The sequence below is a fragment of the Ranitomeya imitator genome, chromosome 7, assembly GCF_032444005.1.
Source record: "Ranitomeya imitator isolate aRanImi1 chromosome 7, aRanImi1.pri, whole genome shotgun sequence".
Classification (NCBI taxonomy): domain Eukaryota; kingdom Metazoa; phylum Chordata; class Amphibia; order Anura; family Dendrobatidae; genus Ranitomeya; species Ranitomeya imitator.
The window spans coordinates 55,928,560-55,943,530 of NC_091288.1; the positions used below are offsets into that span (position 1 = coordinate 55,928,560).

The following is a 14,971-nucleotide window of genomic DNA, read 5'->3' on the forward strand; positions in this document are numbered from 1 at the left end:
GCAGCTAACTGTGCTTCCCAAGCAGCATCAAATGCTATCACCATCAGGAGGGCTCTATGGCTCAGACTGGCGAGCGGACTCTGCTTCCAAAAAGTCGTTAGGGTAAAGAGGTTATCAGAGCGATCGTAGGTTTGGAGAAAGGCTTGATCAACTCCGCTACCAGAGGAAAGAGCAAGTTTCTTCCCCAGCAGAGGCCTGTTCGCCTTTTTGGAACCAGCAACAGCAAGCTCAGTCCTGTGTTTTTTTTTTTTTTTTTTTTTTGTTTTTTTTTTCGTTACAACCCCAACTGGTCTTCTACACCCACCTCCTCTGGACCTGGCCGGACACAATGCAGGGACAGAGGTTCTCAGGTCTCATATAGACCTCCCTATTCCTGGAGAGGCAGGCCCAGACAGCCTGGACCCAAAGGGTCCAGACCAGGTAGATCGTCTACACAATGACTTACTGCGGTATCCGGGGGACGCCCACAAAGCCGTTTGCTTTCGTTCAGTCACGTATGGCTCTCGGTCGTTCAGTGAGTGGGTCCAAGAGCTAGTGTCCTCCGAATACAAGATAGGTTTTTGTCTCGACCACCAACACGTTTTTTTTTTTTTTCTTTTTTTTTTTCCTATTTTCTTCCCAAGGCAAAAGCAACAGCGTTCTTCCGAGCCATAAGTACTCTCAAGGACAGGGTCATCATCCCGGTTCCACAAAACGAAAGTTTCCAGGAGTTTTACTCAAACCTGTTTATAGTCCTCAAAAAAGGCAGAACAGTGCTGCCCATACTTCACCTAAAACTGTTGAACAATCTCGTCAGAGTGCGACGGTTCAGAATGGAATCGCTCCGTTCTGTCATCACTTCAATGGAAAAAGGAGAGTTCTTAGCGTCCATAGACATCCAGGACGCTTATCTGCACTCCCACCCCCACCAAAGACTTCTTAGTTTCGCAGTTCAATGGGAACATTTTCAATTAGCTGCTTTGCCCTTCGGCCTCGCCACTGCCCCCAGAGTGTTTACCAAGGTCATGGCGGCTGCTGTGGCCATCCTTCATGCTCGGGGAGTGGTGGTGCTACCTTATCTAGACGATGTTCTGATCAAAGGACCTTCCTTTCTGGAAGATATACTTCAAAAAATTTCACCAGTACCGGCTCGCCAAATTTTCTTTCTGGGAATGATTCTGGATTCATCCCAGGGGTTAGTGATCCTTCCTCCAGAAAAGGTCTCAGCCTTACAGCAAGGAACTCAGAGGCTCTCCTGCTCTCGTTCTCACTCTCTGCGTTTCAGTATGAGAGTTCTTGGCAGGATGGTAGCAGCTATAGAGGCGGTTCCATTTGCATAGCTACACCTCCGCCCTTTGCAACATGCTCTTCTGGCTGTTTGGGACAGGAATCCGTCTTCTCTAGACCGTTGATTCCACCTCTCCCGGCGGGTAAAACAGTCTCTCAGATGGTGGACGTTGGAGTCCTCGCTGAATCAAGGGATGTATTTTCTCCCAGTTCATTGGCTAGTGGTGAACACAGATGCCAGTCTCCTAGGTTGGGGGGCAGTGTTCCGCAATCACACAGCTCAGGGGTGCTTGTCCTCTCGAGAATCACGCCTACCGATAAACATCTTTGGAAATATGGGCAATTGGGTTAGCCCTTCTGCAGTTCTACCCCTTTCTGGCGGGTCTCTACATCAGGATTCAGTCCGACAATGCCACAGCTGTGGCGTACATCAACCGTCAGGGGGGTACCCGCAGCAAGGCAGCCATGATTGAAGTAGGTCACATTCTCCATTGGGCCGAGAAAAAACGCTCACTGATTTCAGCAGTTCACATCCCGTGCATAGAGAATTGGGAGGCAGATTTCCTCAGTTGCCAAGGTCTCTCCTCGGTGGAGTGGTCCCTCCATCCGGAGATTTTTCAGCAAATCTACTGTCGCTGGAGGACTCCGGACGTGGATCTGATGGCCTCAAGACTAAACACCGAGGTCTCCAACTTCATAGCTCGGTCCCACGATCCAGTAGCCATCGGAGCAGATGCACTTGTCCTTGCATGGCATCAATTTCAACTGCCGTATATATTTCCTCCGCTTCCCTTGCTTCCGAGGGTCAACAAGAAGATCCGAGCGGAGGGGGTACCAGTAATCCTGATCGCGCCAGATTGGCCACGCCGGGCGTGGTATGCAGAATGAGTTCAACTAGTCGCCGATGTCCCCTGGCGACTGCCGAATCGCACAGATCTGTTGTCCCAAGGCCCCATTTACCACCAGAACTCCAAGGCCCTGTGTTTAACGGTGTGGCTGTTGAATCCTGGATTCAATCTCGGGCAGGTTTTTTCTCCTGAAGTGACTTCTACCATGATCAGTGCTAGAAAACCTACATCGATGCGCATTTATCATCGCACATGGAAGACCTTCTCATGGTGCAAGGACCGGGGACGTTCTCCTCTTGATTTTTTTTTTTTTTTCCATTCTCGAATTCCTGCAAACGGGATTGGACTTAGGTCTCGTCCTTAGTTCTCTCAAGGGGCAGATTTCAGCCTTATTGGTTCTGTTCCAACGCATGATTGCCAACAGATTACAGGTGGAGATATTCATTCAGGGAGTCTCTCATGTGGCGCCTCCCTGTAAGATGCAGTTGGAACCATGGGACCTTAATTTGGTCCTCGGAGCTTAACAAGAGGCCCCTTTCGAACCTCTGCAGGAAGTCTCTCTATCCTGTTTCATGGAAAATAGCTTTCCTGGTCCATCAGACGAGTCTCGGAGTTGGCAGCTTTGTCTTGTCGAGTCCCGTTCCTGAACTTTCATCAAGATAAGGTGGTTCTGAGAACATCCCCATTTTTTTTTTTTTACCGAAAGTTGTCTCCTCTTTCCATCTCAACGAGGATATGGTCTCGCCTTCATTCTGTCCGGCACCAGTACATCGTGTCGAAGGCCCTCCATACCCTGGATTTAGTGAGAGCTCTTAGGAGATATGTCTTGCGGAAGGCGTCTTTCTGCAAGTCGGATGCCCTGTTTGTGCATCCGGAGGGGCATAGGAAGGGTCTAGCCGCTTCAAAGGCCACAATAGCCAAATGGATTCATTTGGCTATTCAGGAGTCCTACTGTGTTAGGGGTGATCCTGTTCCTGCAGGGATTCGGGCTCATTCCAGCATCCTGTTCCTGCAGGGATTTTGGCCATCCGGCATCAGCAGAACAAGTCTGCAGAGCTGCGACTTGGTCCAGCTTGCATACTTTCACAAAACATTACAATATTCATTCTCAGGCCTCGGCAGATGCATCCGTCGGCAGATGAATTTTGCAGGCGGCAGTACCACATCTGAAACTTGTTGGTACAAGGGGTAATAACAGTTGATTGTTCCCCACCCAGTGACTGCTTTAGGACGTCCCATGTTCCTGTGTCCCCCAATGATTGGCTCGGAGAAATAGGGATTTTTATGTACTCACCGTAAAATCCTTTTCTCCGAGCCAATCATTGGGGGACACAGCACCCACCCTGTTAGCCTAATGGCTTTGTTTTGTTTTGTTTTTTGTGTTATCTTGGTTCTGACATAGTTCATTCTTGTTAATAGTTTTTAAGCTCCTACTGCTTTGTTACTGAACTGGTTCATTTAGAGCCAGCAGCAGGGTGTAAACTGCAGGGGAGGAGTTAATCTTTCTGTATTACTTAGTGTCCTCCTAGTGGCAGCAGCATAACACCCATGGTGCTGTGTCCCACAATGATTGGCTCGGAGAAAAGGATTTTACGGTGAGCACACAAAAATCCCTATTTTGTCTTTTTGAGATGTCATGTTTTCAATACAGCTGCTTTGTTTATTTCCTGGTATTTGGCTTTGACAAATCTTTCTTGATATAATTTTTGGACTATAAGATGCACCTAGGTTTTAGAGGAGGAAAATAGAAAAATGAAACTGAAAATATGGTAATGACACGGTTATGTGGGGCTGCTGCTTTCACTGCTATAGGGGTAATATCACCCATCCTGGCATACATGGCCATCCCCACACTGCGCACACAAAATAAATAAACCATTCTACTTACCTTCTCTCTGCTCCCTCGCCGCTGCATCCTGTTCTGATGCCAGCAGCTGATGTCACTGCCATGCACCCTCACATGCTGAGGTCAGCTGCTGGGATACTCGCTGCGCCCGATGGTACTATTGGCATGGAGAGCAGTGAATATTCATTTTCTTAATTTTAGGCATGGTGTTGATCGCAGCCTCCAGCTCCTGCCTTCTGTAGATCAGCACCTCTCCCATCCACACCCATAGGGAATAGATATATATCTAGATAGATATGTAGGTCTATCCAGACAATAAAACACATCCCCACTTTCCTCTAAAAGTTTGGCAGTCCAAAAAATATGGTATATAATGTCCGGATTACATGTTTTTACCTGCACATTTAACTGTTCTATGGCAAAAATCCATAAATAAAACTTGCAAGAAAAATTGACATGTTGCGGATTTCAATCTTGCACTGCAGGTCAGTTTACGCTGTAACCCACCACCCTTGCCAAAATAAAACAGTAGGCGGGAGACTTCTGTTCATCCCATCAATTTGCTGCATTGTTTAAACAGCGGAAATACACACATTAAAAACTCATTATGGGAATTTCACCATAGATAATTGCAGGGGCAGAAAGAGAAAAATATATGAAAGATTAAGAGCATGCAGGGCTGCCTTTTCTGTTTTATTTTGGGGTGGGTCTGCAGAGTACAGGGATCTGCGCCTTGTGTGGGTTTTTTTTTTTTTTTTTTTTTTTTTTTTTTTTTATAATCTAGATTGACTCTTGATACATTTTTATATAACCAACCAGCGGTATTGTCACTTTAATAGCACTTTGTTTAATAGGGAGTTCTCCCCCTCAGCCTATGCTTCCAGCTCATAAGGATAAGAGTGGCGCACCCCCTGTTTCAAGCATTTATGATGATCTTCTAAGCCCGGGTCTTGGATCTACACCTTTAAGTTCCAGAAAACTGGTAAAATATATTTTTCAATTATTTAAAAACTAACTTCACTAAACTTTGTATGCTTTGGAGGTTGCTGTCAGGTTTTTATTTTTCTGGAGCACTTGCAATTCCGTACATTGACATGACCACTGCAGCCAGTCACTGGCCGCAGTGGGGATAGAATCTGCTACTCATCTGCTCAGAATACTGGTCCCTTCATCAAAGACTGGCACAGACCCCTGAAACTTCGATACTGAAGTGTAGGGTGGTTTAATCATTAAGTAACGTTTATTTTACTACGGAAAACTTCCTTGGTTCATGTTCTCACTTGGCCTCAGTACTGGTGTGTGGTTTTTTTTTTTTTTTTTTTTTTTTTTCTTCTCTCCATATAGTAACTTGGCATTTAAGGCTCAGTCTCCACCAGAATCAAGATTTTTAGCAGATGCCTATAATTGGAGGTATGAACTCCAATTTAAATTGAATAAAGAAACGTCCCACTGGACAAAAAGAACCTAGATAAAAACTTCTGAAGACGCCAGTGGGTCAAATGCCAAAATATATACAATGTCTGAACACAAGATAAAATACAAAAAAAAAATGACAAGACATGTAAAACCGTCGGAGATGCACAGACACAGCACATATAATATAGAAAATGGGGGACATCAAGGAGTGTGTATATGTTTATCATTTTTTTTTTTTTTTTTTTTATAGCGCTAAAATATTCTGCAGCGCTTTAGTTTCATCATCACTGCTCCCGATGGGGCTCACAATCTAGATTCCCCATCAGTATGTCTTTGGAATGTGGGAGGAAACCGGAGAACCTGGAGGGAACCCACGCAAACACGGGGAGAACATACAAACTCCTTGCAGATGTTGTCTAAGGTGGGATTAGAACCCAGGACACCAGTGCTGCAAAGCAACAGTGCTGCTAACCACTGAGCCACCGTGCTGCCCCTTGAATAATTTAAAGCTCCCTGAAAAAGCGTAAATGAGCGTTGGAGAGGGGAGGGAGGTGGAGAACGCAATACACATTTTTTGCTTTTTTTTTTTTTTTTTTTTTTGCATGGAGATCTCAAGTCAGGGTTGTTGTTTTTTTTTTTTTGTTTTTTTTTTTTTTTCTTTCTGCTCCTCATTATGGATTGCATCCTAAATGATGGAATTTACTGGTTTTGCCATTTAAACTGCACATTTTTGCACCCCACTATTGGCACCCCACTGGTGTGCTTTTACTGGACTGCATTAGTCTTTTATGTTATGTTACCTTATGGTTTTATCGGTATTCATTTATTTTCTATATTACACGTGCTGTGTCCGTCCGTCTCCTATGAACACAAGGAGCAGCCCGAGTGTTTCTCCATCCTGGTACGGTCTGACTGAGTCTCCGCGACCAAACATTAGTCTTGTGCCTGCCTAAGGCTGGTTTCACATTTGCGTTTAAATCCGTAGCGTTTAAAACGCATCCGCAAGTGGTGAGAAAACGCATGTAAACGCGTACAAACGCTGCGTTTTTTTAGACGCATGCGTTGTCGCATGCGGTTAAAAAAACGCCATGTTTACATGCATTTTTCCTGCGTTTGCGCTTTTGGTACGCATGATGAGAAATTTCACAAGCTGGTTTTTGTTCATTCTGCTTCACAAAAATCGGAATAAAAAGCAATCAAAAATGTCACGTGCCCGAAAATGTTAACAATAAAAATGTCAACTCGTCCCGCAAAAAACAAGACCTCACATGACTCTGTGGACCAAAATATAGAAAAATTGTAGCTCTCAAAATGTGGTAATGCAAAAAATATTTTTTGGAATAAAAAGCGTCTTTCAGTGTGACGGCTGCCAATCATAAAAATCCACTAGAAAACCCGCTATAAATAGAAATCAAACCCCCTTCATCAACTCCTTTTAGTTAGGGGAAAAATAAAAAAAATGTATTTATTTCCATTTTCCCGTTGGGGTTAGGGCTAGGGTTTGGATCCCGTTATCACCTTGATGGTGGGGGTGGCTTATCAGTGTCTAAACTTGTATTTCTCTATTGAAACGCATGCATTCAAAAACGCAAACCAACGCATGTCCTTAAAAACGCATGCGTTTACATAGACAACAATGGGTTTTTTTTTTGGTTTTTTTTTTAACGCAAACCGTGCGCAATCGAACACATGCGTTTCCTGGCGGCAAATAGACGCCTCTAAAATTACTACGTTGCATTTCCGCGCCAAGCCGCAAGCGACAAAGACGCACCAAAAAAAGCATGCGTTTTTAATGTTAAATATAGAAAAACACGACGCATGCGTTTATATGCGGTACAAACGCTGCGGCAAAAAAAAGAATTGGGAAACCAGCCTAAGAGGGGTTGGAGTCGGGAGATCCGCAGCCGCTCCATACTCAGACCATTGTGAAACGTCGATGTGTGAAAGTGGCTGTTTTTCACAAGACTAGTGTTGTGCAGAAATCAGGGATGTGTGAGGGTTTTATATACCGTATTATTTATTTATTTTTTTCTTAAAACCTTCAGGTCATACTGTATTCGTGAATGTAGCTAGAAGAGCTTCTTTCATTCTTCCCCTTTTCCTTCTCTTCCTTGTACAGACAAACCTTTCTACAATGCAGACCTCTCACACGGGGATAATCCCGGCCACCCCATGTGCACGTAAGTTACACTGGAGCGCGGTTCCACCAACCCCAATCCTTGTTTGTCTTTTATTTGCTTGTATAGCGCCATTAATTCCACAGCACTTAGACATTATCATCATTGTCCCCATTGTGGCTCACAATGTAAATTCCTTATCAGTATGTTTTTGGAATGTGGGAGGAAACGGGAAACCTATGCAAACTCCTTGCAGATGTCCTTGGGAAAATAGAACCCAGGACCCCAAAGCTTCAAAGCAACGGTGCTGCTAACCACCGAGCCACCATGTTGCCAAAGTCTGTATTTAAATGGCTAAATTCCCATCCGGTACGCGCGGTACAGAACGGTGAATCTATTCACTTCTTGCATGTGGCCACTAGGTGTCCTCCTTGTAATGTCAGGAATATCTCCTGATTTATTAATTACCGTAGATCTGACAGTGACTGCAAGCCTAGGTCCTAAAGAAATGTGCCAGTTTCCTCGCAGCGGCACCTGCTGGAAAGTCTTCATCATTAGTTTTTATCTTGTGCTAACATTTCAGTGTTGCACTTGATTTAAACCACGCCATCTCTCGTGTAAAGCCCTCCAATATTAAGCAACGTAAAAATGTGATGCACTGTATGTACGACCGTTTATGATGCAGCACTTGGTACAATTTTACATTTGCTTTGTAAATCTTTTTCTCTGAATCTTATCCTAACGGATCATTAAATTATTTAAATTCTGAACTCTAGAAACATAAGGAAAAATAGACCATCTTTGCATGGACTTACTTTCTATGACTACGATGGACGCTTTTAACCACTTTGTGCAACCAGCCAGGGTGTGGGTTTTGGAGCGAAGCGCTCTCCATCCATTGCAGGTGCTGGCTGTGGAATACAGCTGACATCTGCCTCTAGCAGCAGTGACCGGATCTGTCTCTGATTGCTGTTGCTTAACCATTTAGATGCCGTGCCTATTGTCTTTCCATCTTGTGACATTGATCCCAAGGTGCCATTAAAATGTGGTGATTCATCAAATCTGTAAATCCCAATCTATACAAATATAAAATGTACGTTAAGGAAATCATCAAAGAGGAAATAATAAAATTGATGTAATAATATCTACAAGACACTTAATTCCTTGTGAAAAGTCTGCAACCTGTGGTTGGGATGTCTAAAACCTCATAAATTTACCTACTTCTGTAATGTGCTGTAGGTTTTACCTGTGCAAATCCAAAGGTAACTCCCAGCAGTTCTCCCCCATGTCGATGGACTTTTAAAACTTTGACAGAAAATGCACAGACTTGCTTTAAGGGCTTGTTTCCATTTGTGAGAAACACGTCCGTGTCTTGCATGTGGAAACGAAGTTCTGGCGCCGGCACTCCGGAGCGGAGCGTTCGGCCGCATGTGTTGCTATGCGGCCGCACGCTCTGCTCCAGAGTGCCGGCGCCAGAACTTAGTTTCCACATGCGAGACTCTCACAAATGGAAACAAGCCCTTATTGTGCGCTTTTGGTTCCCGAGTGCACGGTCCTGAATGTGACTGGCCTCAATCAGGAGGTGGTGACGCGTATCTGGTTCTGTTGTAGTTTACAGGAATGACGTACAATTCTATTGTGGACAAAACAAATTAATGTACTGATAACATTTATTTTTTTTTTTTGTATAAACAGCTGCAAGAGTATTTAGCCCAGCAACCATTATGCAAACCAGGAAAGGAGTGTTGTCTCCTGCCCAAGTGGATCCATTTTACAGACAAGGCGACACTTTGACATCTGACGACCATCTAGATGACTCTTGGATTACAGTATTCGGGTAAGAAATGTTTGTAAAATAGGTTAAAGTTGCAACTGTCTCACTAGCTGATAAAGGGATGTTGTTCAGTCCCAAAAAACATTTATTCTTGGAAATCGCATAGTCATCTTAGGCCGGGGTCACACTTGCAACTGCAATGTGAGAAACTGGCGCATCAATACCCAGCACTGCCGCCGGCAGTTCATACCAGAGCGTTCAGCTGCATAAAAATACAGGCAGCCGCACACTCCGGTCCTGAGTGCTGGCGGCAGTCAGGACCGGAGTCACTCGCATTGCAGTTGCAAGTGTGACACCGGCCTTATGGTTTTGTGCACTTGACGCCCTTAAGGCCGGCGTCACACTCAGCGTAGGGAAATACGGTCCGTATTTTATAGGCGTAATACACAGAAATGATCCGTATGTCATCCGTAGGCAGGGTGTGGCTGCGTATTTTGCGCATGTAAACCTCCGTATGTCATCCGTATGGTGAGATTTTCTCGCCGGCTTGCAAGATGGACATAGAATGGATCTATATACCGTATATACTCGAGTATAAGCCGAGATTTTCAGCCCAAATTTTTGGGCTGAAAGTGCCCCTCTCGGCTTATACTCGAGTCAATGTGGGTGGCAGGGTCGGCGGGTGAGGGCGCTGAGGCATACTTACCTAGTCCCAGCGATCCTCGCGCTGTCCCTGCCGTCCCACGGGCTTCTGTGCTGCAGCTTCTTCCCCTCTTCAGCGGTCACGTGGGACCGCTCATTAGAGATATGAATAAGCGGCTCCACCTCCCATAGGGGCGGAGCCGCCTATTCATTCCTCTAATCAGCGGTGCCGGTGACCGCTGACAGGAAGAGCTGCGGCACCGAAGACCAGGCAGAGGGACAGCGCGAGGATCGCCAGGACTAGGTAAGTATAGCATATTCACCTGTCCTCGTTCCAGCCGCCGGGCGCCGCTCCTCCATCTTCCCGGCCGGCGCCTCCATCTTCCCGGCGTCTGCGCTCTGACTGTTCAGGCAGTGGGCGCGATGACGCATACAGTGTGCGCGGCGCCCTCTGCCTGATCAGTCAGAGCAGAGACGCCGGGAAGATGGAGGCGCCGGAACGAGACGCCGGGAGCTGCAATCAAGGGAGGTGAGTATGTGTTTTTTTTTTATTGCAGCAGCGGCCTCAGAGATTTCTATGGGGCACAATGAACGGTGCAGAGCACCGTATATGGCACAGCAATGGGGCACAATGAACGGTGCAGAGCACCGTATATGGGCACAGATATGGGGCACAATGAACGGTGCAGAGCACCGTATATGGCATAGCAATGGGGCACAATGAACGGTGCAGAGCACTGTATATGGCACAGCAATGGGGCACAATGAACGGTGCAGAGCACCGTATATGGGCACAGTTATGGGGCACAGTGAACGTTGCAGAGCACCGTATATGGCACAGCAATGGGGCACAATGAACGGTGCAGAGCACTGTATATGGCACAGCAATGGGGCACAATGAACGGTGCAGAGCACCGTATATGGCACAGCAATGGGGCACAATGAACGGTGCAGAGCACCGTATATGGCACAGCAATGGGGCACAATGAACGGTGCAGAGCACCGTATATGGCACAGCAATGGGGCACAATGAACGGTGCAGAGCACTATATGGCACAGCTATGGGGAAATAATGATCTATTTTTATTTTTGAAATTCACCGGTAAATGCTGCATTTCCACCCTAGGCTTATACTCGAGTCAATAAGTTTTCCCAGTTTTTTGTGGCAAAATTAGGGGGGTCGGCTTATACTCGAGTATATACGGTATATTTCATACAGCGCGATATAGCAGAAAAGCCGGTAATTCAATTGCCGGCTTTTCCTATCTCCTTCCCAGACCCGACAGGATATGAGACATGGTTTACATACAGTAAACCATCTCATATCCCTTTTTTGACCCGTAGAAGTGCTTACAGCACGAAACGGCCGTCGTCTTTACCTGCTCACTTTAGCTCCGCTACTCACTCTCCCGGCCATGGATTTTAAATGAAGATGCAATAAAGCGAGGAATTTTTTTAACAGATCGGTGAGTGCCTTCTTCTTCTCACTCATTTCAAGTGGGCCATTTTTGTTATATTTTGAATAGCACCCGAGATCAAAAAGCACAGAATGTAACCGCAATAATACCCCTGTGAATGCACAAATTGGCAGCTTTGCAGTGTTAGCAGTGCCGTCTTCTGTTTTTCTTTTTTTACATATATATATATATATATATATATATATATATATATATATATATATATATATATATACATACATACATACATACATACATACATACATACATACATACATACATACATACATTTATTTTGTCTACTGTATTCCAACCTGTTATTGTGATTTTACTGTACACCGCACTGAATTACCGGCTTTTCTATAGAACACCAGGGCGTATTTCTCGCAAGTCACACTTGTGGTCCGTGTGTAATCCGTATTTTCTTGCCCCCCATAGACTTTCATTGGCAGATTTTTTTGCACAGTACGCTGGCAAGCGCAGCATGCTGCGATTTTTCTCAGCCCGTAAAATACGGCAGAGAAATATATGGCAGATAGGAGCTGTCCCATAGAGAATCATTGGTCCGAGTGCAATGCGTAGTTTTTGCGCCTCACACGTCCGTAAAACTCTAGTGTGACGCCTGCCTAAGATGTCGGCGGAGCCGCCAAGGTTTTCATTGGTGAAGCTGCTTCAGTTAAATCGGTTGCAATCTTTTTTCCTAAAGTGGTTTCAGTGGCAGATTTTCCTTTATTTTTGGAGAGGCTCCGCAGATATCCTTTTCTCTTACTTTAAGGTGTAAAGAGCGGGCGGCTTGCAAACAGCCGCCTGTAGAATGCACATGTTGCTATTTTTCACCACTTCATGATTTCTGAACCCTGAAAAGTAACAAAAGACTGACCAGGTGCACAGCAATGTATTTTTTACAGCTGTGCGTTATGTTCTCGTTTTGCGGTTTTTTTTTGGCTTATTTCCAAGTGGAATCTGCCTGAAATGAAGTATGCACATGTACTTAATGACGACATGCGGTGTGCAAGCCGGAAGCGGGTGCATGGAGCGGGGTAACAGGATGAGCTTGCTCCATGCTTGGCAGGTATTGGCTGTTACAGCCAGGATCTACCTCCAATAATCGCGGGTGGCTATTGGTCGTCTGTTAAATGCTGCTGTCAAACTGACAGGGGTATTAAAGGGAATCTGTCACCTGAATTTGGCGGGACTGGTTTTGGGTCATATGGGTGGAGTTTTCGGGTGTTTGATTCATCCTTTCCTTACCCGCTGGCTGCATGCTGGCCAAAATATTGGATTGAAGTTCATTCTGTCCTCCGAAAAGTGAAATAAAAGGTTTTAAAAGAAAAGTTCAAATTGAGCCCTTTTCCCCAAAAAACACACACGTTATCGCATGTTTTGGAAAAGTCCGATCTATCAAAATATAAAAATTTAACTTTGTGTGTTTCATTCATGGTGTGTTCACCATTCAAAAATTCCAAAATGACATGTGTTTAGTAGTGATGAGCGAGTATACTCGTTGCTTGGGTGATCTGAGTATTTGTAACTGTTCGGAGATTTAGTTTTCATCGCCTCATCGCCTCAGCTGAATGATTTACAGCTTCTGGACAGGCTGAGTACATGTGGGGGTTGCCTGGCTGCTAGGGAATTCCCACAAGTATTCATCCTGTCTAGCGGCTGTAAATCATTCAGCGGAGGAAACGAAAACTAAATCTCCTAGCAGTTACAAATACTCGGAGACCACCCGAGCAACGAGTATACTCGCTCATCACTAGTGTTTAGTTTTCTGTTATTTTTTATTTATTTTTTGCAGTGTTGTAGGGACCAAACAAAATGCTGTAATAAGCGATCAAAATGACATACCGTATTTATCCCACAGTGGTACCTATAAAAATGTCATCTCACACGGCTCCATTGACTGAAAAATTAAATGCTACGGGTCTCAGAAAATGGCGACGCAACTCTCCAATTTTTTTTTTTTTTCTAAACGTCTTCTCATTACTAAAATAAAAAAATTCTACCTGTCCAGTATCACCATAACTGTACTGATGAGGAGAATCCTATTACAAGGTTATTTTTACCACATTGTGTAAAAACTATTACCAAGGTGCCATGTCTGAAGAAATTGAATCCTTTCTTTACAATTTCTCCCCACTTGACTTTTTTTTTTTTCTCCTCCCTCCGACACTAACACTTGTTTAGTCTTTTGATTACTTTCTGCAGTCCTCACTGGTCACAGCAGTGATGCCGGGGTCAATAATAGTTTCTGTGATCACGTATGAATTTGTGACTTTTTATTACTGCAGATATTGGACACAGAACAGCGAGGACAGCTGGAGCAGCAGGGAATAAAGTGGCTGTGGAGAGGCTGCCATTTTACTTCCATCCATGCTGACCAAGCCATGGTCCGCATGGATCGGTCGCTGTCTGTGCGATCTCAGACGTGAATGTTTGTCTCTGGGACATGGCGGCATCACCGAGGAAAAACATGCTTGTCTTAGCTGCCAGGGACTGGTGACCAGCCGTACAGACGGATCCCTGTCTGCTGACAGACTGGCAAGCCTCGCCCTGCGAGCGCGTATAGGCAGTCTTGCCAGTAGCTGTCGGCGGGCAAGGAGAAGCCACCGGAGACCCACCTGTACAGCTAGCCAATAGCACAGCTCTGTCCCCGGCGGCTAATAAGTGTTTTTTTTTTTTTTTCTCTGAAATTCTGCAGTGTTTTAAAGACACATACATGGCTGTGATTGTACAGTCAGTGGCTGATGCATGCTGCCCACGGTTTCAGCAGCATGTATCAGCTGGCAGGTTCCCTTTATACCATTTTCTCCTTGATGGTGGTTTTCTTACATTACGGAAAAACCTCTTAAGTGGATCAGCCTCCAGATTTCATATTGATCATGTATGCAGTTAGTAAATGGAAAGGAGTCCTGATGAGGCTGATGTACATACTTTGACAATCCATAAAGTTTTGTTTTTTGTTTGTCTGACTTTATACACAGTTCAGTTCCTATATAAGAAGTTCTGTAACATTTTCACACAGTTAAGTTCATCAATGGTTTCAAGATCTGTATAGAACATTATTGATTATATCGGAGGCTGAAAACTTGAACAAACTTAGTCTAGATCTCCCTTATTTTATTTATTTTTTTGGTGGTAAAGCATTTGGATATTCTGTGGAAGTATCTGAATAGTTTTTCTGATGATGGGAGTTGATATGCATGGAAAACATGTAGCTTATGCAACCTTGTTGTCATGGTGTTTGTCAAAATGATGCTATACACTCACTGACACTAATGCATTTACCATCTGTTTTTAGGTTTCCTCAAGCCTCCGCCTCGTACATTTTACTGCAGTTTGCCCAATACGGAAATATAGTAAAGCACGTGGTAAGGAGCGTTTTACGTAAGGTCAGGCTGGCAATGCCGCTGCCTAGATCTGTAGCCCATAATCCTGTAGACATATAGCGATTACCTCAGCACTGACAGATGAAGATGGAGTTGCTGCAAATGTGATTCATTTAGATCCGGCATCAATTTTAGAAACCAATCTTGTCCAACGTTTCAGCCAGTTTGAGGCCTTTATGAGGGACATCTGGGTGCGCAGTGGCCGGGTTTATGTAG

General features: G+C 44.7%; 1 protein-coding gene across 3 annotated transcripts in view; it reads left to right on the forward strand.

Annotated features, from left to right (window-relative positions):
• Window positions 1-14,971, forward strand: part of NUP35 (nucleoporin 35) — a 43,100-nt gene that overhangs the window by 15,764 nt on the left and 12,365 nt on the right. For all 3 annotated transcript variants that reach the window (XM_069733247.1, XM_069733245.1, XM_069733246.1), the window contains 4 exons: window positions 4,815-4,942; window positions 7,496-7,556; window positions 9,189-9,330; window positions 14,668-14,737. In XM_069733247.1, the coding sequence (XP_069589348.1) occupies window positions 4,815-4,942; window positions 7,496-7,556; window positions 9,189-9,330; window positions 14,668-14,737 (401 nt within the window). The remainder of the gene's footprint in view (window positions 1-4,814; window positions 4,943-7,495; window positions 7,557-9,188; window positions 9,331-14,667; window positions 14,738-14,971) is intronic.